The 22,857-nt window shown below is 43.5% G+C and overlaps 1 protein-coding gene across 11 annotated transcripts in view; it reads left to right on the top strand.

The window, feature by feature from the left end:
• PPP4R1 (protein phosphatase 4 regulatory subunit 1) overlaps positions 1 to 22,857 on the top strand; it is a 133,025-nt gene that overhangs the window by 69,631 nt on the left and 40,537 nt on the right. For 3 of the 11 annotated variants that reach the window (XM_079941870.1, XM_079941872.1, XM_079941871.1), the window contains 3 exons: positions 2,039 to 2,083; positions 19,889 to 20,024; positions 20,866 to 20,972. In XM_079941870.1, the coding sequence (XP_079797996.1) occupies positions 19,966 to 20,024; positions 20,866 to 20,972 (166 nt within the window). In that variant the 5' untranslated portion in view covers positions 2,039 to 2,083; positions 19,889 to 19,965. Of the gene's footprint in view, positions 1 to 1,846; positions 1,941 to 2,038; positions 2,084 to 19,583; positions 20,025 to 20,865; positions 20,973 to 22,857 lie in introns of those variants that run through there. The other 8 variants (XM_079941864.1, XM_079941873.1, XM_079941867.1 and 5 more) reach the window with 8 other exon arrangements.

Here is a 22,857-nt window from a genome sequence, read left to right as displayed (position 1 = left end):
GGGTAAGGGCATGGGATAATAATGGCTGTTCTTTAAATACCATTTTCTATGAGGAGGAAACAGTGCCTTTTATAGAGTGAATACTGGTGTAAAAAAATTTTTATTGTATGTTTGAGAAAGGACTAGAGAGTGGGAGAAAACATCAAATGTAAAAAACATGGTTGTGCCAAACCGTGAATAAGAACATCCTCACTGAAATGTCTAAAAACCGAGCTGCCTCAAGGGACCTGCTGTAACATGGGATGCAGGTAAGACGATAACCAAATGCACAGCTCCTGAACAATATGGACAAAACTACCCAGCCCCTCCTCCTTGGCTGCCTTCCCAGAGAACGTGAGATAAAACACACTGTGCAGCCTCGCTACCCAAGGCAGAGTTAGTTGATCTGTATCCCAGGCTAGCATTTGGTGCATAACCTCTGTTTTATCACCATCACTGAGAATTGTTAAGTCTGACTTTACTGGGTAGATGGTCCAGATCATTCTCTTCACCTTTGTGTGTCCAGGGGCTGAAGCCTAGTTGGCGCTCTGTCGATTTTGTGTTGCTGCAGGGAGACCACCAGTTAGTGTAAAGAGCCAGATGCTCTGCTCCTCCTACCCAGAATTGTTAAAATGGTGGGTGTCAGCAAGGCAAAATTCTCACGGATTGAGTCAATTGATAGTTTGTGAATTTATAACTCCTTGTCATTTTGAGAGTATCAGCTGAATTCACATAAGGGTGTGCAACTAGATTGTGCCCGTTTGGCTTTTAGTTTTAATTATTCTATGTTTGAGAAAATTAGACACACACCTAGAGTTAGAGATGCTATTCCAGTTTTTATTACTCTCAGAAACCTAATACATACTACGCAATATGCGTTCCATCCTGTAACATCTGAGAGGGAAGTTTTTGGAATAGCTACGTGGGACCCATTTTATTACCCAGAATTATGAATTTCAGAGGCTCTGGTGTAATATAGTGTCCTTGATTAAGACCACCGTGCAGACTATTCAGAATTTCGTCTCCTCCCCCAGAGCCCAACGTGGCATCACTTACACAAGTCCCTGTGTTGTCTCCCTTGAGGGCATCACCATCTTGGAGGCTTTGGGGAGACGGGGAGGTGGGCTGCACTCCTGGACACAGGACAGTGGGAAGTGGGTCAGAAATCCTGGGTTGGGCCCCCACTCTGCACTGGGAGCTTGCGTTCATCACTTAACACGTGTGGAATAATAGTGTCTGTGTTACACATTTCAGCTGAGCACCTCAAGGGCTACCAAAATTATTTAAAGACAAAAAGCTAATGCTAGGCGCCGTTCCCCCAGCACCTGCGGGATGCCCAGTACACGGTGCTCGGTTCCGGCCATTCTTCATTAATCCCGACAATCCCGGGGGCGAGAGTCGCCCGTCCTCCTACACCCGGGTCGCACGCCCACCGCGCGGGCGGCGCAGCGGACCTGAGCCCGGCGCCGGGACGCGGGGGACCAGCGGGGATGCCCCGCCGTCCCCGCGGCTTTGTTCGCGGCGCCCGGCGGCCGGCGCGGAGGCGGTGCTTCCCGCCCAGAGGTGGCCCCGCGGCCCCCGGTGCGCGCGGCCCGTTGGGCGGCACCGGTGACCCAACAAAGCGCGCGGGAGGCCCCGCCCGCCCCGCCCGCCACACGGCGCGGGGCTCCGGCGACGGCAGCCGCCGCGCCACCACACTCCGCGCACCACTGGGCCGGGCTGAGCCGAGAGCGCGCCGGCGGGCGGAGCGAGCGAGGCGGGAGGCGGAGCGGCGCGCAGGCGGGCGGGGCGGGCCGGGTCCGCCCGGCGTCCGGAGCCACCCCCGGCCCGCCGCCCTCGGCCCGCCCTGCGCGTCCCCGCGGCGCCGCCCCCCGCGCGCGTCCACCGGCCGCCGCGCGCACCGCCCCTGGAGCCCCGGGTCCCCGGGCGACGGCGGAGGAGGGGGCGCCGCAAGATGGCGGGTACGGGCCCCGCGGCGGGCGGCGGGCGGCAGGCGGGGGCGCGGGGCGGCGGGAGGCGGGCGGCGGGCTCACGGCCTTTCTTGTCTCCCTCGGCGCAGACCTGACGCTGCTGCAGGAGGACCTGCCGGAGGACGCGGACGGATGTGAGTGAGCGGCCGGGCCCGGGCCGGGCGGGAGGAAGGGCGGCGGGCGCCCAAGGCCTCGGCGCGGGCTCGGGGGCGGCCGGCGGCCGTTCGGGCGGAGCCCCGGCGGCGGAAGCGGGAGCGCGGCCGTTGGTTCCCGGCGCCTCGGCGGGGACGGGGGCCGCGGGCGGGTCGGGGCGCCGCCCGCCGCACGGAGCCTTCCCGAGGCCGCCCCAGCGCCGCGCCGTCCCGGGGTCCGGGATCCGGGGTCCGTGGCCGCGGAGGCAGAAGGGGCGGCCTGGGCGGGATGGTCCGGCTTCACCTACTGTCTTTCTTCGGCGCAAATGTTGGCGACTCAGCCGGGCCTTCCTGCATCTTCTCATCTCGGCTTTCCCGGCGACAGTGAAGTTTTCAGGGCTTGGTCTTTTGATTCAAGGAAAGCAGAAAGTTTGACATTGTTCCTGGAGGAGTGTCAGAAAGGAAGTGTCTCTCTCGTATGTGCTCTTCCGAGGTCGGAAGATAATTTGGAAATTGCCTTCGAGTTGAAGTGGTGACCCGGGAGGGACGTGTGTGGGGCTTAGGGGAGAGCCCGCCCGGTGCTGAGACTCACTGACCCTAAATATCATCCAAGTCGGGAATTCCGAGGTAGCTGCGCTTTGAAATTGCTCTTGTAAATGCCGTGGAGTTAATCCTTAGCATGTCTAATGTGGTTTCTCGTGCCCACATTAAGCTTAATTTTTAAATTACTGGGTGTTTTGAGTGAAGTGAGGGGAATTTACTCTTTAGGAGTCTCTAAAAAGAAGTATTTCGAAAATGAATTAACCATATGTAAACTTATCTTTTGCGAAGTCTGGGTTTATGTTTTTTCAGTAAAACTCTCTCTTAAGGCAGCAGTGCACATGTAGTGAAGGACAGCACTTACATTTCCTTAACGTTGTACCGTAGGACTCTGGGCTGCCTACGAGTAAGTTTGAAATGTTAGTTAAGGCAGCGCTTGATTGTCTGCAGTTAGAATGGGAGAGGTTTGGAGAGGTGACTGTCTCCAGACGGGGGCTTCTCAGGCTTGTATTTAGGTTCAAGGCTTTGCAGATAGAAGACGCTTTCCTTCAGCAGGTGTCGCGGACCGTCATTCATTTATTGTCACTTAGGTACCATTGCACACTTAAAGCTTAAAGGATGAGCTGTACTTTGGCCCTTCACCCTTAAGGGGCACAGTCTAGAAGGGGCAGCCTACCTGTGCAGAGCTCAACAGTGATTTCTCAGGACCCTCCAGACTTCTGCTTGGTACTGAGGATAGAGCAGTGTGAAGGATGGTCACAATCCGTGCCCTCTAGTGGTTTATAAGCAGTTTTAATGTAAGTGTGACAATGAAGGTGTCAGAAGCATCCTAGCACCGTTGTTAATAGACAAGACTCAGGAGCTGAACTGCTTTGTTCTGTTCTTGGCGTTGTCACTTTGGATGGATTCCTGCAGCTCAATTGAACTTTTCTGTGTCTAAGTGTTGTCATTTGTAAACAGCTGTAATTAATATTACCTGCTTTATAGAGTTGTTTAGAGCCTTACATAAGTTAATGCATGTAAAGCACTTAGAATAGTAGCAGGGAAATAGTGACTATTATGTGTTGTTATTATGAGTAAAAAGTGAGGGAAGCTGGAAGGAAAGTTCAGGGAAGGAAATACTGATGTCGACCATTACACCACAGAATTTACATATTTACAGTTGCTGCTAATGCTTGCAGTTAACTTTTTTTAAGGTCCAGTTCATTCCCAGTGTGGGTTTTTTTTTTATTGAAGTATAGTTGATTTACAGTATTGTCCAGTGTGTTTTAATTTAGGATAAAATGTTCGACCTTTGAAGGCACAGTTTATTTGCATATTTATAATTTGGTTGAAGTCATTGTTAGAATAATTGCTTATTTTCTTAGTTGCTATAGTTTCTACAGGTGATAACCTTTACCCAGAATATTCAGGAACAAGGGATCTTGGAACATATGGCCAGCTGAAGGACCACTCGGCATCTGTTTTGAAGGGAGAAGGGGTGAGAGGGGAACCTGGTGGTGGGACCTTGGTCCAGGGCGAGATGGACGGGCAGGGAATGGAGAGGCTCTGCACATCCTGGAGAAGGGAGAGGACCAGAGACGTTAGAGAGGGGCTTGGGCTGCCCGCACAACTGGGCTGTGTCTCCTGAGCCCGGTCGTCTGTCTTGGGCAGCGCTGGTGGAGGCCGCCTCCAGACCTGCCCCTTCAGCCAGGCCAGGGCTGAGTCAGCCTTTGAGAGGGGAAGACATTGTTCTTTGCTCCAGCTCTATAGTCTTGGTCACCTTTCCTAAATGCAGAACCTAGACTAAGAAGGAAGAGAGAGTAAATACTATTCTACAAGTGATGAGAAGCTGGGGTGCCGGGGGGAGGCCCTGGGTGGGGTCCAGATCTTGAAAGGGGGGCATTGCCAGACCCTGAGATGAGGCTCTCAGGTCGTTCATTTGATCTGTTTCATTTTAAGCCCCCAAGTCTCTGTGTAGAATCAGTAGAAAAGTGGGTAGAACTGGAAAAGGGTTGGTCAGAGATGGACTTGACTGGTAACCCTTGGAGAAAAAGAAACAAAATCCTAATGTGTGAAAAATGGCGCCTTGTATGTACATCTCAAAAGGTCATAAAGATAAGTAAATATCATCGTCTTAAGGTACTATTAAAATTAAGTTTAGGAAAAAAATTAAGTTTAGGAGAATAATGCATTGAAAATCTAAGTTTGTTTTTGGTTAAAAGGGATACTTCCAATACTGTCCAATGAAACACACTTTGAATTTCAGAGTGAAAGCAGAGCAACTTCCGAGTTGGGTGAACCCTTCCTTTGCCTGGAATGATGGGAGTCAGTGCAGAATTCTGGATAGACTTTCAGAGAAAGAGTTTTAAATTTCTACTGTCGGTTCTTCACAGATGCAATTTTGATGTACATTGAAGTTGCTAGATTTCTAGGATAGGTGAGATGGGACTTAAGATACAGTAGGATTTGGTGAGTTAACGTTTGTAAAAATAATTTCACAGGAGTTAGATTAAAATTTAAATTTCTGTCAGTAATATGTTGAAGAAGATTATTTTAAAAGAAAGATGATGTAACGCTTAGTGATTTGCAGTAGCTTTTGTATGCGGGTGGTTCTTCCCAGTAGCCGTGGGACGTGTAGGCTCTGGTGTACCGATACTAATAAATAAGTCAGCTGATATGCAGAGGGACTAAATCATTCTCTCAGGGGACAAAATTCCTAAGCACCAACCAGAATTTTAAGCCAGGCCTCCTGATTCTAAATATTGTATTTTAAACACTGTTTTTTCTTAGATTGCCCAATTTACACCATCGAGCTGCCCCAACTTGCGTAGGCGATTTGTTTGAACCTGTGCTTAGAATAAATACCCTTGAAGATGAATCTAGCATGCTGCCTGAGGTTTAATTTAACCTAGAGGGAGGGGATTCAAATGAGGCTCAGGTGTAAGTCTTCATGTTAACCTCTCTCAGCTGTGACTAGCATGCTGTGGAAGGGCTTTTGGAGCTGTGTTCTGGAATATGACACAGCACAGAATTTTTCCTGTTAAAGTTTTGGAGTCCTTCTACATGATACTGTTTTTCAGGTTTGAAACAGTGAATTAACGATGGATCCAGAACTAATTGGGTGTAACTACCTAGACTAAACTCCATCCAGAGCCTCTGGGCCCTCGACTGTTTCTGAAAACTGGGTTTGATAAGCTTCTTAGAGTCTCGCCACCTGGGGAAGCGAGGCGTGAAAGGTTGGGGCTGTGTCCTGTGGTGGCCAGGGAGTCGGTCGAAAACCTGAAGAAGGTGCCCTTGAAAATCATAATATTTAGAAGTGTTGTTAAAAAGGGATTTGGGAGAGCAAGTCATGAGACTTGTAGCATGTTTTGATTGCTACCAGCAAGACTGGACAGGAGAAGTCTTTGTTGAGAGATAATATGGTTGGTGTCTTAGAAAAGGTGCTTAAAAATGGTTTTAGTGGTACCCACATGCATATAGAATCAGTTAATGATGCCTTGGGTCATAATTCCCCATACAGAATTTCTAAAAAAAAGAAAAAAATGGGAGAGTACTCTTTGTTCTCTGTAACCGTGCGTGTCAGCCGCTTGGGCTTGTAGCTGCAGGACCGGGGCGTGGGGGACCCAACACCTAAATGCATAGGTTTTTATTCTTCTACCTGTGAGAGAGAACACGCCCTTGCTGGGTGGAGTTCTTAGTCTGCCACGTGTTGATCACTGGTTTATATATTTCTGGTCCTTTGGCCTCATTTCCTCCTCTCATCAAAACAAATATTTTATATTTGTTTATTAAACTACTGTTACTTCACCCCTGTGTTTGCCTTATGTTTTGGAATTTTTCATTTTTCTGTCTTGATGACAAAGAATTTTTGCCATCAGCTACATGAGAGGGTGGGCAGTTTCTGCACTCGAATTGGGGTGTTGTTTTGCTTTTAACTTGGATCTGAAAGTAAACGATTTAATGTTTTGGGAAGAAGAGCGGGTGACACACCTCTGCAACTTTGGTGAAGGTGGTGAAGAGGCCAGTGCTCCCTAGAACTTGTAGGAGGGGACTTTTGCACAGTCTCCCAGCTTGCAGGTCCCCCTAGGGCCACCTCCCCACGCCTGTCCCCAACTCTCCCCTTACAAGTCAGTCTTCTTAGCTCCCTTTCTCCCCAGACCTAGGAGCAGACTCCTTTTCTGGCCTAATTGGTACCAGTTTGGTTAGTATTTGAGCATTGATCGTGCTGCGCTTCTGAAATATGTCCCGGTATAGTTCAGTGAAGGGGGAAGAGCGCTGGGCTTCATAAACTTAGAGCCAGGTTCAGGCCATTTATTCACTGTATCATCTTGAGCAAGTTTACATCACTTCTCTCAGGTGTTCTGTCTTTAAGATGTTGCTAGGCTTTTGGACTGCTTTCAGTTCTTGGCCGTCACGGCTCTCTCAGGTGCAAGTCTCTGTGTGGATGTAACATTCCCTTCTCTCGGATAGATAACCTGCCAGACTGTTTTCCAAAGTGGCTGTACGGCTTCCCGCCCCGACCAGCGTGTGTGAGTCCAAGGTGCCCCACACCCTTGCCGGGCACTTTAGTCTCTCAAGTGTGTTTTTCTTTGCAGTTTGAATTTGCATTTCCTTAAAGTCTGATAATGCTCATCTTTTTATGTGCTCATTTAGCATCTGTATATCTTCTTTGGTGAAGTGTGCAAATCTTTTTTTATTGGGTTGTTTTCTTACTATGTTCTGAGAGTTCTTTGTATATTCCGAATTCAGGTCCTTTCTCAGATATGGGATTTGCAAATATTATTTTCCATCCCTTGACTTTCTTTTCATTGTCCTAACAGTGTATTTTGAAGCGTGGAAGTTTGAATTTCGCTGTTCAATTTATTATTTTTTCACAGATGCCCTTTATCAGGTTGAGAAAAGTCCCCTGAGTTTCCTGAGACCTTTTTTGAAATTAGGAATGAATGTTGGATTTTGTCAAATGCTTTTCTGCATTCATGATATTTTTCTTTTTTAGTTTTTTAATATTATGCACTACATTGATTTTTTTAAGGTAAATACTGTTCACTTTTTTTTTTTTGCGGTACGCGGGCCTCTCACTGTTGTGGTCTCTCCCGTTGCAGAGCACAGGCTCCGGACGCGCAGGCTCAGCGGCCATGATTCACGGGCCCAGCCGCTCCGCGGCATGTGGGATCTTCCTGGACCGGGGCACGAACCCGTGTCCCCTGCATCAGCAGGCGGACTCTCAACAACTGCGCCACCAGGGAAGCCCTGTTCACTTTTTAAATGGGAAATTTCGAAAATACACAAAAGCAAATGAGCCATCCTATACCCACCTTTTACTTACTCTCCTTTAACATCTGAACTTTTGTGGGTGGGGGTTGGGAGGAGGCAGCTAGAGTACTTTAAAGACATCCCAGTGTCATTTATTTTAACTCTAAATATCTCACAAGGCATATACCTGCAATGTGATGTTGTAATCCGCGAACGGAAGAGCATCTGAGATTATGGTGAGGTATGGTAGTTTATGAAAGTTTAAATGATTAAATTCTTGAGACATTTTCCTTGCTGGTTCTACTGTAACAAAGCCCACCTGTATAATCACTAAACTCACTTTCATCTTAATATTGATCACCAGATTAAAAGAAGCAACATATTGCTTGTTTTTTATCATGCTAATAAGCACGTTTCACCATTTCGGGTCAGCCTTAATGGTAACAAAAGAATATTGGTAAACAAAAGTTGAATTTTATATTTTAAATTGGTTTGCTGTATCATCCAGAGAATCACATAAACTTAAAAATTTGAATTGTGCTATGCCTGTCGTGAGCCAATGATTCCAGAATTACAGAAATCAAGAGCTAGAGGACAGACTATATATTCATCCTTCTCATTTTAAGCATGAGAAAGTTTGGGCCCAAGGTCTTGCACACACGGCTTGGTGGCAGAGGGTAGAATACTATTCAGACCTTGTAGGTTTTAAAGTTTTTTCCTCAGATATCCTCTCACATAGTTCTTTAACTTGCTGCAGAAGGGAAGTGGGAGAAATTTCTGGATTTTGTTCATTTTTAAAATTACCACGTGTTGGGCTTCCCTGGTGGCACAGTGGTTGAGAGTTTGCCTGCCGATGCAGCGGACACGGGTTCGTGCCCCGATCCGGGAGGGTCCTACATGCCGCGGAGTGGCTGGGCCCGTGAGCCATGGCCGCTGAGCCCGGGCGTCCGGAGCCTGTGCTCCGCAACAGGAGAGGCCGCAGCAGTGAGAGGCCTGCATACCGCAAAAAAAAAAAAAAAAAAAAAAAATTACCACGTGTTGTCATACTGTGTGTTGCGTGTTGTGCTATAATCTTGCTGACACTATTCCCCGATGAGGTGTGTAGCTCCACAAATTTACAGAAGTGGCACCTGATGAGGCTTACCTGAACAGTTAAGTAATTTGCTCAGTCACCTACGTTGCAAGTGTTGGGTTACATCTAGACCTGGCTGACACAGTCTTTATTACTTTATTACTCTTTATTACTGTACTCTTCCTGCCTTCCAGTTTTGACCTCCCTTAATTTGTCCCTTATTTAGTTATCTAACCTCCTAGAGGTTCTGGGCGATGTGAAGGTCATAGCATGTTCCAAGTATTTGGTGGGTAAAATCATTTTTGTCCAGGTAGTGCCTGCCATGGGAATGTTGGAAGCACAATATACCCTTTTTCTTTGTGTTTTAAAACACTCATACATAAGGGAGCCAGTCATTGGAGCAAAAGTGGGCAAGAACATCGGCGTGATCTGACATGTCTGATCCTGGCACTACCTGATTACTGAAGTGGTCAGTCCAAAATCTTATTGCTGAATTTATATTTAAATTTATATACTGCTTTGGAGTTGTATTCAAAGTCAGATTTGATAGAAATTATTTTCACATTTAAATCTATCAAATTAGTTTTTGGTAGAAATAAAACCTCAAGACTTTAGATAAATTCAGGTACCTCATTTATGGGGACTGGTGATTATTTGGACCTGGATTAGCTCAAGTTTTATGTTTGGATTACGTACAGAAAAAAGGATTCCTAACCAAAGCAATTGGGTTAATAGGACTGCAAGGAAAATGTTTGCACACTGGAGAAACAAACACCACATCTATAATGTATGGGAGTCCACACCTGCAAACGCTCTGATGTGCTGCATCTCTGACCAGTAGAATGCTGTATAGAAAACGTGATCTTGGTACCTAATTTGAAAGTAGATAAACACGCCCCTTCCTCTTTCATGTGCATATGTACTTTAGGGAAATGTTTTTTGAAATATTCATAGAGTAAGCTTTAGCACATTATTCCTGCTTAAATTCAGTTGTGAAATTAAATATGCTCTAGGACAAATTTATACTTATTTACTAGTAAAAATCATTTCTAAGAATTTAGTAAACTTTCAATATATTTGAAGAAAGGATTTCTGATAAGCATATTGTCACACATTGAAACTTGACATACCTGTTGCTTGAGGATATATATCTGGAACATTTTTATACTTTACCCATAGCAGAGAGCCCAGCACACAGTAGGCCTTCAGTATATAGTTGCTGAGATGAATTGTGATTTTCTGGCCAAGCTGAATAAGGCCATAAAACGTATTGTAATTTGCGGTAAAATAATGAAATGATTTGTTTTCAAATTAAATTGTTACTTTGAGAATTTTCCGACTTACACAAAGGTTGCACAGGTGTTATAGTTAATTCCCCAAACTCTTCACCTCCATTCAACATTGTTAACATTTTGGCAGTTTGCTCTTTGTTTCTCTATACGATTATAATTACAGATACACAGTGTAATGTATAGGTTATTCTTAATCTTAATTTCTTTGTTGCACCTTTTTAAGGAGTTGCAGACCTGACCATTAGCCTGTATCTCCTAAGAGCAAGGCCAGGCTCTCATAATCACTCAAATTCAGAAAGCGTAACATTGATACAAATCAGCTATGTAATATGTAGCTCATTCCCAGATTTCAGCGATTGTCCAATAATGTCCTTTATAGCAACTATCTTGCCAATCCAGGCTCCTGCCATTGCATTTAGTTGTCATGTCTCTTTAGTTTGGAACAATTTCTCAGCCTTTATCTTTCATGATGTTGGTAGTTTTGAAGAGTCAGCTTGGTTTTATCTGTTTCCTCGTGATTTAATTTAGGTTATGCTCCTTTCTCCCTCCCTCTCTCTTTGTGTGTGTGCAGAGATGCTATGTAAGTAATTCCGTGATTTTCTCAGTGCTTCATCTCAAAAGGCACCTGATGTCAGTTCTCCATCATTGGTGGTGGTAATTTGATTTTAACAGCTTGGTTAAGGTGTGATGTCTACCAGATTTCTCCACTTAAAGATTCTCTCTTTTTTTTTTTTTCTGTATCAAAAGTTGGTAAGAGAAGTGACTTGATGCTGGGGGATATCCCATTCCCAGACATTCACCCGTTAGTATTAGTGTGTGTAGATGATTCTTACCTGAATCAGTTACATTTCCTTGCTGGCTTTCTGCTTTTCAGAAGAGCTTGCCTTTCCTGTTTGTTGGTTTATTTGTTAAAATATTTAAAGCCCCAAATGTTAAGGTAACTCTTATAAATGATTAAATCTGTATGGTGTGTCTCGTTATCTTTCATTTTCTAAGATGTAAAGGACTTGGGAAACAAACAAAAATTCGGCAAGTTTATTGTGGCCTTAGCATTATCAAGGGAAAGATTGAAGGAGGACAGACCATCAGCTTTTTTCTGTTTTAGTGGATATTCCTAGAGGCTGTGTGGAGAATAGAAGGATGTTTTCATCAAGCTTGGTGAAAGTTAAGTTGTACAAATTAATCAGTTCTCTTGGGTGTAGTACTTCTCAAAGGTGCTAATATGCTCATGGTCTGTGAGTGTCTTAGGGGAGGATAAAGTGCTATTAAAAGACCCTTGTCTTCGCAGGTGTCTCTGTGGACTACCTTCTCATTAACAAATGTTAATGAATAGGCATTCTTCTGGAGAAGCATCAGACCCCATTTTTTGGGTTTGTTTGTTTGTTTAGGTAATAAAAATTAGCAAGACAGGCTTCGTCTTCTGGGACTTTACCTGTGTTTCGGTTGCCGGGGTGGGGGTGGGGGAACAAAAAAATAAAGAAGAAAAAATAAAACGCTGCGATTGCTGGTGGAGTAAAGCGCAGGCCCCCAAGGCTGTGGGGAGTTCATAGGAGGAAGAGCTCTTCATCAGAAAGAGTAGGAAATAACTTCCTGGGTGATATTTATAAGTAGGTGAGTGTAAGCTGAGATGGTAAAGAGGGCAGACATGGAGCAGGTGGAAAAGTGTGAGGCACCTGCAGAAAACGGCCCCCCGCCCAGGCTGTGTGCGGGGTTTGTGGGGGCAGATCAGGGGGCCCTTGGATTACGGTGGGAGAGCGGTACCTTCATCCAGACGGGTGGGGGAGGGGAGGGAGGAAGGGCTGTCGGAAGGTGGAAGTGGTTCTGATTTGCAAACCGGGTTAGGATGAGGAGACTGGAGTAAGTGGATTGACCGTTGTGATAGTCGAGAGCAGTGGTCTTCAAACTTAACGACTGGATACCTTCTAAACTAATCTCGGAAATTTTCTCTCAGACATTTTCAAGTTTAAAGGTATTTTCAAAATGAAACTGTCATAATCACTTTTAAAAATGGAATCTAAATGTAGCACTTCACACTATCATCCATTTTCAAATATTCAAGAATAAACTTTAAATTGGGAATTTTACATTGTTCTTTTTTTTTTCCTGATCTTTCTATTTCCTGCACAAAATTTTACCTTAATATATTTTTATGCTTGCAAGTTTTATTGATCACCCTATCACGTTTCTTTGCACCAAAGATAAAAGGAGAAATTGAAATTTTTAATTTCCTGTGGCCATAAAAAAACTTTAAAACTTTGTTTTCTTTATTAATACTCAGTTGATCAACCAGAATGTATTGCAAATTATGATAAACACTTGGTAAACAAAATTTTATTAAATAGGTGTCTGTTAATAAAATGGATGGAGCTTTTAAAAAGTAACATGTATTCATGGGTGAATATAATTTATTGCTAGAATAAGACAGTATTTAGCATCAATTTCTACTTTTTATTTTAAGAGCTATAAGCCCAGAGAAATCTTGTTGACATAGGTAAGTGGATGGAAAGGGTTTTACTAGCGATGCCACTACTTTCCTTGAACTTCTTCCAACCTATGTGTCAAAAATTTTTAAATTACTTTTAATGAGCTATCGGTCTTTCAATTTTTTTGAAAGCAAAGGGTTGAAGAATGAATACCTGACTTGTAAAAGTATATATTACAGCCTTTAGAGAGTTGAACTCTTAACACTTCATCAGTGTTGCAGAGGATCCCTTTGCTTTGCAGTGGAGGCTTTTCTGCATGGGGGCAGTGCAGCACTGCAGCCTTGAGGTCACGGGAGCTGGGAGGTTGTGAAGGGAAAGTCTTCGATCCACAGCCCAGGCACATTTTTGTGACGGAGTACTCCTGGAGGTTGGGGTCTGGTGTAGCCCTTGGAGTTATCCGCTTGATTTATTCCTCGGGAAAGCTTCATGTACCTTATGGGGTTCAAATACCCCAGTGTGCTCTAAGCAGACGATATCAGAGCCTCTGAATTAGGGTATTGGAAACTGAGAGGTGTGGGAATACAGAGTACTTCATAGAAGTAGAATTTCTAGTTCATAGCGACTGATCAGATGTGGCGGCAAGAAAAGTGCCTTACAGAGTAACTGAAGGCCTCAAGTTTGAGAACTGCAGGTTACTGGGGAAAATGGTGGTAATCAGAAAGTCATGAGGAAGAGCTGATTTTTTATAAGGTTGGTTTGGACAGTTTGGTTTTCAGAACACGTGTGACATGGAGGTGCAGACTCTGAAGTACCTGCAAACCCGGCCGTGGGGGTCAGAGCAGGAGAACTTTGGGGTCCTCTGCACTGTGAATGGTAGTGGAAGCTGTGGCTTATCGAGGGGAGGAGGGTTGTGTGTGTGTGTACAATTTGAACAGGAGGACAAAGTGGGGGGAAAGAAACTACCTACACAAAAGGGTTAGAGAGAAGCAAGAATAGTCTAGAAAGGTAGAAAATATTCCAAGAGATCCAAGAAAAGAGAATTTAAGACGAGGGTGTTGGGATGGGGGAGTCAGCCTTGTCCCTAGTTTTGGCGGATTATTGCCGATCTTTGAGAAGAGTCACAAGAGTGAAAGAAATAGGACAGATTGCTTTTGTCTTGATGAGGAGATGAGCTACAGCTTTAAGAAGTCTGATGAAAAGTCATTTTAGAGACTAGCAGGCTTAAGTTCTGGATTCAGTGTTTCAGGAAAAAGCCCAGGTGGTCAGAATGGCCCTTAATTACCTTGTGTTGCCCCTAAAGTGTGGTCCCGGCCACATGTACAGGGCCAGCAGCCAGCCTTTCCTTTCCCTCCGTGTGGGAACGTCGTTTCTGTGGTTGAGTCCTTGGTGAGGGGCTTGGTGTTTATGGCCGTGGTGGGAGAATCTCTGTTTAGACAGGGCGGTGAGGTGCTGTTCTGAGGCGCGCGTGAGAGCAGCTGAGCACCTCTGCGCCCCTCCCGCTGCCCTCAAGCAGGTATGCGGACAGGTGACCCCTCAACGCTGCTCTTCCCGTGCTCCTGTGCTCATGGTTGCTGGCACGTTCTTTTTCCTGACTTGGCATCAAATGCATGTATGGTAGTAAGATAGGAATGGAAGGTGATTTTTTGAAGGTAGTTCTGGGGACTTGGAATAGAGGTTTGGGACGTCTGAGAGAAGTGTAAGCTTTAAGAAGAGTAGGCTCAGAAGTCTTGTTGAATGAGCATGAAATTAGCACGAATGTGGAGCATACCTGAGCCTTGTTGATGGGGGGAGTAGGACAGCGGCTCATGGTGCTGATGCAGGCAGAGCTGGAATTGCCTCCCGCAGGTGAGAAGTTGTGCTCCTGGCGGGGCCAAGGGCTTCCATGATGGTTAGGGGAGCCAGGCAAGGCTGGCGGTGGTGCTCTCAGAATGCCATGTGCTGACCAGCAGGCGGCTCGGCTTGGGAGAGACACCACGATCTTTGCTTCTTTCTTAATTAAAAAAAAAAAAGATGGTTTTAATTAATAATTGATCATTTAAATCACATTTTATTATAACATAGTTGAATAAGTATCTCCGCTGCCCGGAATTGTCACTCAAAGGAGATAATGTTTGAATTTAACTCCATTGTTGCTTAGAAAATCTCAAGCGCCAGTCCCAGTTACAGGGCGGCAGTGCGATTTCTCCAGCCAGGTGGGAGGAGTTTGCAAAATGTAATAATGTTACTCTGTTGAAAACTAGAAGGCTAAGTTGATTTTGGTTGGTCACTGTCCCCTCCTCCTCCTGCCTCACTTCTGTGTGAACCCTGTGCCCCACGTGTCCTGAACAACTACTCATTTTCTAGACATGACTTGGTTTTCCTCGACTCCCTGTCTTTGGGCTTCTCGGCTTAGGACGCCCTGTTCCGCCCTCTGTCCTGCTTGGCAAACCTCAGTGTATCTTCCCAGAATTGGCTGGGCTTTGAAGCCTTCTCTTGCTCACCAGGGCAGACCTAGAAGTGTAACAGTGGACGGCACACGTTCTGTGTATGTACTCTTACACCGTGCATCTTTCTTAGTAGCATATTTTTGTCTGTGTCTTTGCACACATATACACACGTGTGTACATAGATACACGCATACAATTTCTGTCTAGTTTTTATATCTGTGTTCCCTGTTGAGTGCCTGGCACTTAAACAGTAGATGTGCCGTCCTACTTATTGAATGAAATGAATGAAAACATTTAAAAACACAGGGAAACTACGATGAGATTCTCTGTATGAGAAACAAATGAATTGCCGGTTCGAGGGAACATGGATGTACTAGCCTGACACCGTGTTAGGTGCATTATAGATGTTATCTTTGTCTTCGTGTCTTAAAGTCTTGACAACAAACAGGTATTTTACATGTGAGGAAATGGAGCCAAATTAATTAATTACTTGCATTAAGTCCACATGCATAGTTCACAAGGAGCAGAACATGAGATTTGGACCCAGATCTGTCTTAACTTTAAAAAGCCTCTGCCCTTTTCACATCACTGTCGCTATAACTGTGTAGTGATAATCATCTTTAAAATTTCAAATGGGTCCAACTTTAAATTTTTTATATTTTAGATGCTGTTTTCCTTAAATTTAAAAGAATGGGTTGTTGGTTTCTATGGCTCTGGGTTTCTGCTGGAGCTGGTGCTGGTGTGGGGAGTGGAAAGTGGATGGAGCCCTTCCTGAAATGCAGGGGTGATTCTCTCTCTTGTGCTGCATGGTCTCTTACCTTCATGCGAAGGGGGGGGATTCAGTTTTACAAGTAACAAAGATAAATGTCCTTGTTTTATCATTTCTTTCTCTTGTCCTGTTTTTCTGGATGTTCTCTTTAATTTGCATTGTAACACATTTGATTCTTGTCCTGATTTGGAACTGGTAGGATCTATTGAGTCTGATTTGAGACAAGATGGGCTAACCCTTCAGTATAAGACTTCAGTTCGTATCCCAGGTTTCTATTCCAGTTAGGAATTCTGTTAGAATTCACTAAAAAACACAAGATTTCATTGACACTTTTGTCATTTAGCTTCTTCATGGAAGCTTTTATAACTAAATATTAAGTTTTGAAAAATTTTGAGGGTTTCCTACGTAAGTGTAGGAATTCTGTCTCATGTTGACCTTTTAGGTCATCTTCCTTTTTCCTTTCCATCCTGGTCCCCCTTCAGCTACCCAAGACAGTAAATTTACAGGGGAAGAGGGAGCACTGGAATTTGGGGAGCGTAGATATAATTTGAAAAAACATTTCAAGTGATCATTGTTTTCATTGCTTTTAAGTCATTTTGAAATTTCAAATAACACTAAAAGCTGACATGATTTCTTCACTTCATCAGTGTAGGAAATTGGATTTTTAAAGCTGTGAACTCTGTAAGGGGCTCTTGCTGCTGTAACGTCCAAGAATCCAGAATCAACTTAGTGACCCAGAAAGGAGGGGCGCCGGGGCACAGGTCGGGTGATGAAAGGTCTCTCTTCATCTTCTGTAATGCTCCTTGTCTTCGTCTATTTTGTCTGGTAATAAAATAGCCACTCTGGCTTTCTTATGCTTACTGTTTCATGTTTTATCTCTCTCCTTTTTGTAATCCTTTTCTTTCAACCCATGGGTTGAAATTTTGACTTTAAAAATGTGTTTCTGGTAGACAAGACTATAGCTGAGTAACAACTATAGTTGTTACCTTGTTATTAGTTTGGGATTCTCTACCTTTTGACCTAAATGTTTAGTCCATTTATAAGTAATGTAATTATTGATCTGGTTGCTTATTTCTATTTGTCTTTTTTTTTCTCTGTTGCTCCTTTTGTGACTTTCTTTGGGGTTAACTCGGTATTTTTTAGCATTCCATTTTAACTCTCGGTTGGCTTTCTAGCCATCCTTTCTTGCATGTTTTAGAGAGTACTCCTAAGGGTTGTAATTTGCATCTTTAATTTACCATAATCTATTTAAAATTAATGTACTACTTTGCATAAGCTATATGATTCTTGCAGCAGTATAGCTGTGTTTACTCCCTCTGTTTTTTTTTTGGTTTTTTTTTTTTTTTTTTTTTTTTTTTGCTGTACGCGGGCCTCTCACCATTGTGGACCCTCCCGTTTGCGGAGCACAGGCTCCGGACATGCAGGCTCAGCGGGCCCAGCCGCTCTGTGGCATGTGGGATCCTCCCGGACCGGGGCACGAACCCACGTCCCCTGCGTTGGCAGGCAGACTCTCAACCACTGCGCCACCAGGGAAGCCCTGTTTTGTCTTTTCTATCTGAGGATGTTATTGACTGTACCATCATTTATGCTGTAGGATTCTTCTTTCCTAGTGGTGATAGTTTTTATGGATTATTTTTGTGTTTCTCCTTCTTGTAACCTGTGGCAGGCATTTGTAGGGTGGCTGGGTAAGACTTAGGTATGCAGTCTGTAGCCATGGTAATCACATCCTTGCTGCCTCCATAAATATGAAATGCAGAGCCATTTAGTCCAATCAAGAATTTTTTTTAATTAATTTATTTTTGGCGTGTTGGGTCTTTGCTGCTGCGCACGGGCTTTCTCTAGTTGCGGCGAGCGGGAGCTATTCTCCGTTGCGGTGCGAGGGCTCCTCATTGCAGTGGCTTCTCTTGTTGTGGAACACGGGCTCTAGGCATGTGGGCTTCAGTAGTTGTGGCTTGCAGGCTCTAGAGCACAGGCTCAGTAGTTGTGGCACATGGGCTTAGCTGCTCCGCAGCATGTGGGATCTTCCCGGACCAGGGCTCAAACCTGTGTCCCCTGCATTGACTGGTGGATTCTTAACCACCGCGCCACCAGGAAAGTCCCAGTCCAATCAAGAGTTGATGAGGAAATCCTGAATTTGGAGAGGATGATTCAGGACAAAGCGGCTCCACAGTTATTGGCAGGAGGCTGCAGTTCTGGGAAATAGAAATGCACCTTTGTCCCCAGTGCCTCTGCTGGAGTGGAACACTCCCTTTTGTACAGAAATAATTGTCAACCATAATGGGTAGAGTGGTAACGTAAGTGGAAGCAAAATATGGTTTGTAACCCTCTCAGCATATGTTTCTTGAATACAGTTGTTCAGCAATCTGCATTTGAGCTAGTTGGGGGTATTTATTATAAATGATTGCTCCTGGGCCTCACTCCAGACCTGCACAGTCAGGATCTGAATATGAGATCTGGGGTCTGAATTTTAGGGTAAGTGCTCCAAGCTTGTCTTAAACACGACAGTGTTAGACTGTCCCTGCTCTAGGACTGTTCCCAAAAGCCCCTGACTTTTTATGGACCTGAATCAGTACTATTAATGTTTATCTTCAAGATTAACAAGCGTGTGACTGATGAAACAGTTTGGTCAGAGTCATAGAATTCTAGAGCCTGCATAAAGGTGCCTTCGAGGTCATGCCAGCTCCACAGTCTTAGAGGAGGAAATAGGTCAAATGAGAGTATCTGGGTGGTTCTTACGGCTCTGATTCATAATATATAAGGTACTTTGCTATGAATTGTAGATCAGAATAACCTGTTAAAACTTTTCTGTACTATGTAAGGAATTATTTTCATGTTAGGTGTTATTTTTAATCCAGTTTGACAATCTCTGCCTTTTAGTGGGGCTACTTAGAGCATTTGCGCTTAATGTGATTATTGATATTGTTTGGTTTTCCTCTCTCTTGCTATTTCCCATCTGTTTGTCCCATCTTTTCCTTTTTCCTTTTATCCTCTTTTTCTGCCTTCTTTTGGGTTCAGTATTTTTTATGATTCCATTTTCGGGCCTTTATTGGCTTACTAGCTATATGTTTTGGGTGGGGTGTTTTTGGTGTTTAATAGTTGCTGTAGAGTTTATAATTAGTATGCGCCTTTGACTTATTACTGTCTACTTTCACATAATATGTATAAAAGAACTTTAGGACAATATACCTCCCTGTTATTCTGCCTTTGTACTATTGTAAATATATTTTACTTCTACACGTGTTATAAACCCCACAATACATTTTTTCTTTATTTTACAGTACATACTTTGGCCTTAAACAGTTAATTATCTTTTAAAGAGATGTTTTTACATAAGAAGAGGCTTTTGTGTTTGCCCACCTGTTCACCATTTCTGCTAGTCTTCATTCCCTTGTAAAGATCCAGCTCTCCACCTGCTATAATTTTCTTAGTATTTCTTGTAGTGTGGGTCTGCTGCTGGCGACGTTTGTCAGCTTTTGTATGTCAGAAGAAGTCTCTGTTTCACCTTTGTGTTTGAACAATTTCTGTTTACTGGGTATAGAGGTGTAGGTTGACTTTTTTTTTTCTTTCAGTCCTTTAAAGATGTTGCTCTTCTGTCTCTGGCTTCTCATATGGCATTCTCTCTGATGAGATGGCTGCTGTCATTCTTGTCTTTGTTCTGTATATAATGTGAGTTGTTCTCTGACTGCCTTGCAGAATTAACTGTCAGTGTTTGACAGTTCATTTATTTACAAGTTGTTAGTGTTCTGGTTGAACGTGTAAGTTCTCAGGTCTGTGTGATCACTCTTTTCTGATCACTCCGTTCCTTGATCACCCCAGACTGAGTTTCTACTGACCCCTGTGCTTCTAGGGGCAGTTAGAACATATCTGTAGAAAAGGAGAAGAAGCATCCGTCAGTCAGTCGTGGCTTCTGAGCCGATTCTCAGATTCTCTCGTGACTTTTTGTGCCACTCCAAGAACAATACAGGGCAGTTTTCCTTGTGCTGCTTCGGAGAGGCAGGGGTACCTTTTAGCGCGACAGTGTTACAAGGAGTGTTTCTGATGTCTCTGATAGTTGGTGTGGATGACTGCAGCTCAGAGTCTGATGTGATTGTTGTACCTTCAGCCCTGGACTTTGTCTCACAAGATGACATGTTGACGCCCCTGGGGAGACTGGACAAGTATGCTGCGAGTGAGAACGTATTTAACAGGTATGTGCGTATGCTTTCCATTAAGGTGGAAGCACAAGTGTGGCTTTTATTGCATGAATTTCAATAAACAGAAGTATCCAGTTGAAAGTAGATGTCATTACTGCGTGGTCTGAGTCACCCAGCTTCACTGCTGGTCACAGCCGTGGCCGCCGTTACAGTTGTTTACTCCTCCGTCCTGTGAGCAGGCAGCACTCCTTCTTGACTTTTTGGCAAAAACAAAACAAACAAACAAACTGCTTCTTTGCTATTAGGCATAATTTTAATGTTCATTAAAGTGACTGCTGAGGCGTCAGTTCCTCCTCCAGCAGGTGGTGGTGTGTGCCTGCTGTGGGCCAGGTGACTGGCAGCCAAGGGGCGAGGGACATGGCAGTGACCAGAGCTCACACTCTCCCTCATGCACTGTTTCTCCACCTAGGGCCCCCAGACCACCTGTATCAGGCTTCTCGGGGAAATCTCAAAGTCTTTGCTAATAAAATTGTTTGAGTATAGATGTATAAAACTCACTGAGTAACATATGTAAAGATAACATTTTATATAATGAAGAATGATTGTACTTTCCCATATTTATGATAATTGAAGGTAGCTACTTGAAACAAATTTTCAGTGACCTTAGAAGTTTGTCAGATCAGGTAAAGGTGGAACATATTTTGGTAAATGATCAGTCTCATCTTGTTAAAATAAAATCCATACTGGCATTTGTCACTTAGGAAATTAGGGACTTAATATATGTTATAAAATGTATTAAGAAAAATTTTCTTTTAAACTATATGGATTCTGCCTTTTAAAGTTCTAAATACTATTAATGCCACTGAACATCATATAATTTTCTTTTTCTGTGTAGACAAATGGTGGCCCGGAGTCTGCTGGACACACTGAGGGAAGTCTGCGATGATGAGAGAGATTGTATTGCTGTTTTGGAAAGAATAAGCAGATTAGCTGATGATTCAGGTATATATTTATGCAGAGAAAGGTTTCTTTTACTAAATTATGTTTCTAAAAACTAATGAAAAACTTAGTGTAATGCGAGATTTCTTTGAAATATTTCCTAAATAAATTATCAGACCCATCAGTAACAAGAAAATAAAAACCTGTTACTGGGCTTCCCTGGTGGCGCAGTAGTTGAGAGTCTGCCTGCCGATGCAGGGGACACGGGTTCGTGCCCCGGTCCGGGAAGATCCCACATGCCGCGGAGCGGCTGGGCCCGTGAGCCATGGCCGCTGAGCCTGCGCGTCCGGAGCCTGTGCTCCGCAACGGGAGAGGCCCGCGTACCGCAAAAACAAACAAACAAACAAACAAAAAAACCTGTTACTAAGATCCAAACATTTTATAGTAGGCCCATTTAGTTTAACTTTGAAAATTTCTTGTAAGAAAAAACTCAGAACATTGTTTTGCATCATGTACATTAATACTATTTTAGAATTAATAAATTGTTTTGAAAAAATTTTTTGAATAAATTAAAAGGATGGAGTGGGCTGTAAATTTTTTGGCAAATATAAAATGCATTTTTACTTATAAAAAATGTTTATCACCCCTTGTAAAACTAAGGCTGTTTGTCTCTAAAGTGAAAAGAGGAGGAGTCTGCTTAAGAAAGAGGTAAACTTGTTTTGAGGCTTAGAATACGGTTTATTACGTTTTTAAAAAATATTTTTTATGGTGGTAAAACATACATAAAATTTACCATTTTTACCTAATATTGTTTTGAGCATATTTTTATATTTGATTTTAGAAATGATTCAAAAATCAAATAAAAATTTTTTTCTTAAATCCACGACCTCTTTATTAAAATGTATTATTTTTCAATTTATCAAACTTTTGGCATGGCAACAATTCTCATCCTTTAATTTTCAGATGAGCTCATCTTTTGGTAAGCAACTCACTTTATGGGAATATGTTTACTATTTATGTAAGCCTTAAATATTTTTTATTTTCTTATAGAAAAAAACATTAGTAAGCTTCCTAATTTTCTATCTCATTATGATGTTCTGTGTACATAATTGCTCATGTATATGCTTGTTCCAGAATGGTTTTAGGAGAGTCTCATCAATTATGATTTTTACTTACAATTTATTTTTAGATTTAGCAGAGATAAACAATTTAACTTAAAATTTTGGCACTATTGCATTCCATTGTGTTCATTCCTTTCATAGAGATGTAGATATTCTTTAAGATGGAATTTGTGTTTGTTTTCTTCCACCTGTTTACCAACTACAGTGCTGTTCTTTACATATATTATATTCTACATGTGTTTTAAAATATATCTCAAGTTGTTGAGTTCCTGATAAATATCTCTCTTGACATTTACACTCTGAATTCATTCAGTAAATGTGAAAACAGTGCATACTGTATGCCAGGTTCTAGATTAAATGCTGGAGCCTTACTGAGATGAGTAAGAATCCGTCATCAAATTAACAGTTTAACGAATGCAGCCGACATACTAACAGTAAATTATACCAGGGAGGGTTGGGACCCGCTTTGGACAGTTGGTGGCATTTGAGTTGGGTTTGATGGGGAGGGAGGGGAGGAGGGGGCTCGGGAGGGGAAAGGACAGGTGTAGAGGTTTGGGGAGCTCAGGACAGCGGCCCGTTTGGCCAACAGTGAGTTTACTGGGCCTACGGTTTAGAAGAATGAGACTTAAATAAGGTGGTTGAGGGCCAGATTGTAAAAATTTATACTGTGCCAAGTTGGAGAGTTTGCTTTGTTTGTGATTTAGAACAGAAACACAGCAGTGTGGGTTGACTTGAGGAAAAGATGGGTGACGGAAGGCTGGTTGGGAGATTCCTCTGACTGTTAGGAGTAGTTTGGGAGGAATGGAAGGGCCGGAGGGGTGTCAGAG

Source organism: Stenella coeruleoalba (genome assembly GCF_951394435.1).
Source record: "Stenella coeruleoalba genome assembly, chromosome: 14".
Classification (NCBI taxonomy): Eukaryota; Metazoa; Chordata; class Mammalia; order Artiodactyla; family Delphinidae; genus Stenella; species Stenella coeruleoalba.
Note: the sequence above shows the minus strand (reverse complement) of the source record. Positions and strands in the feature narration are given on the sequence as shown.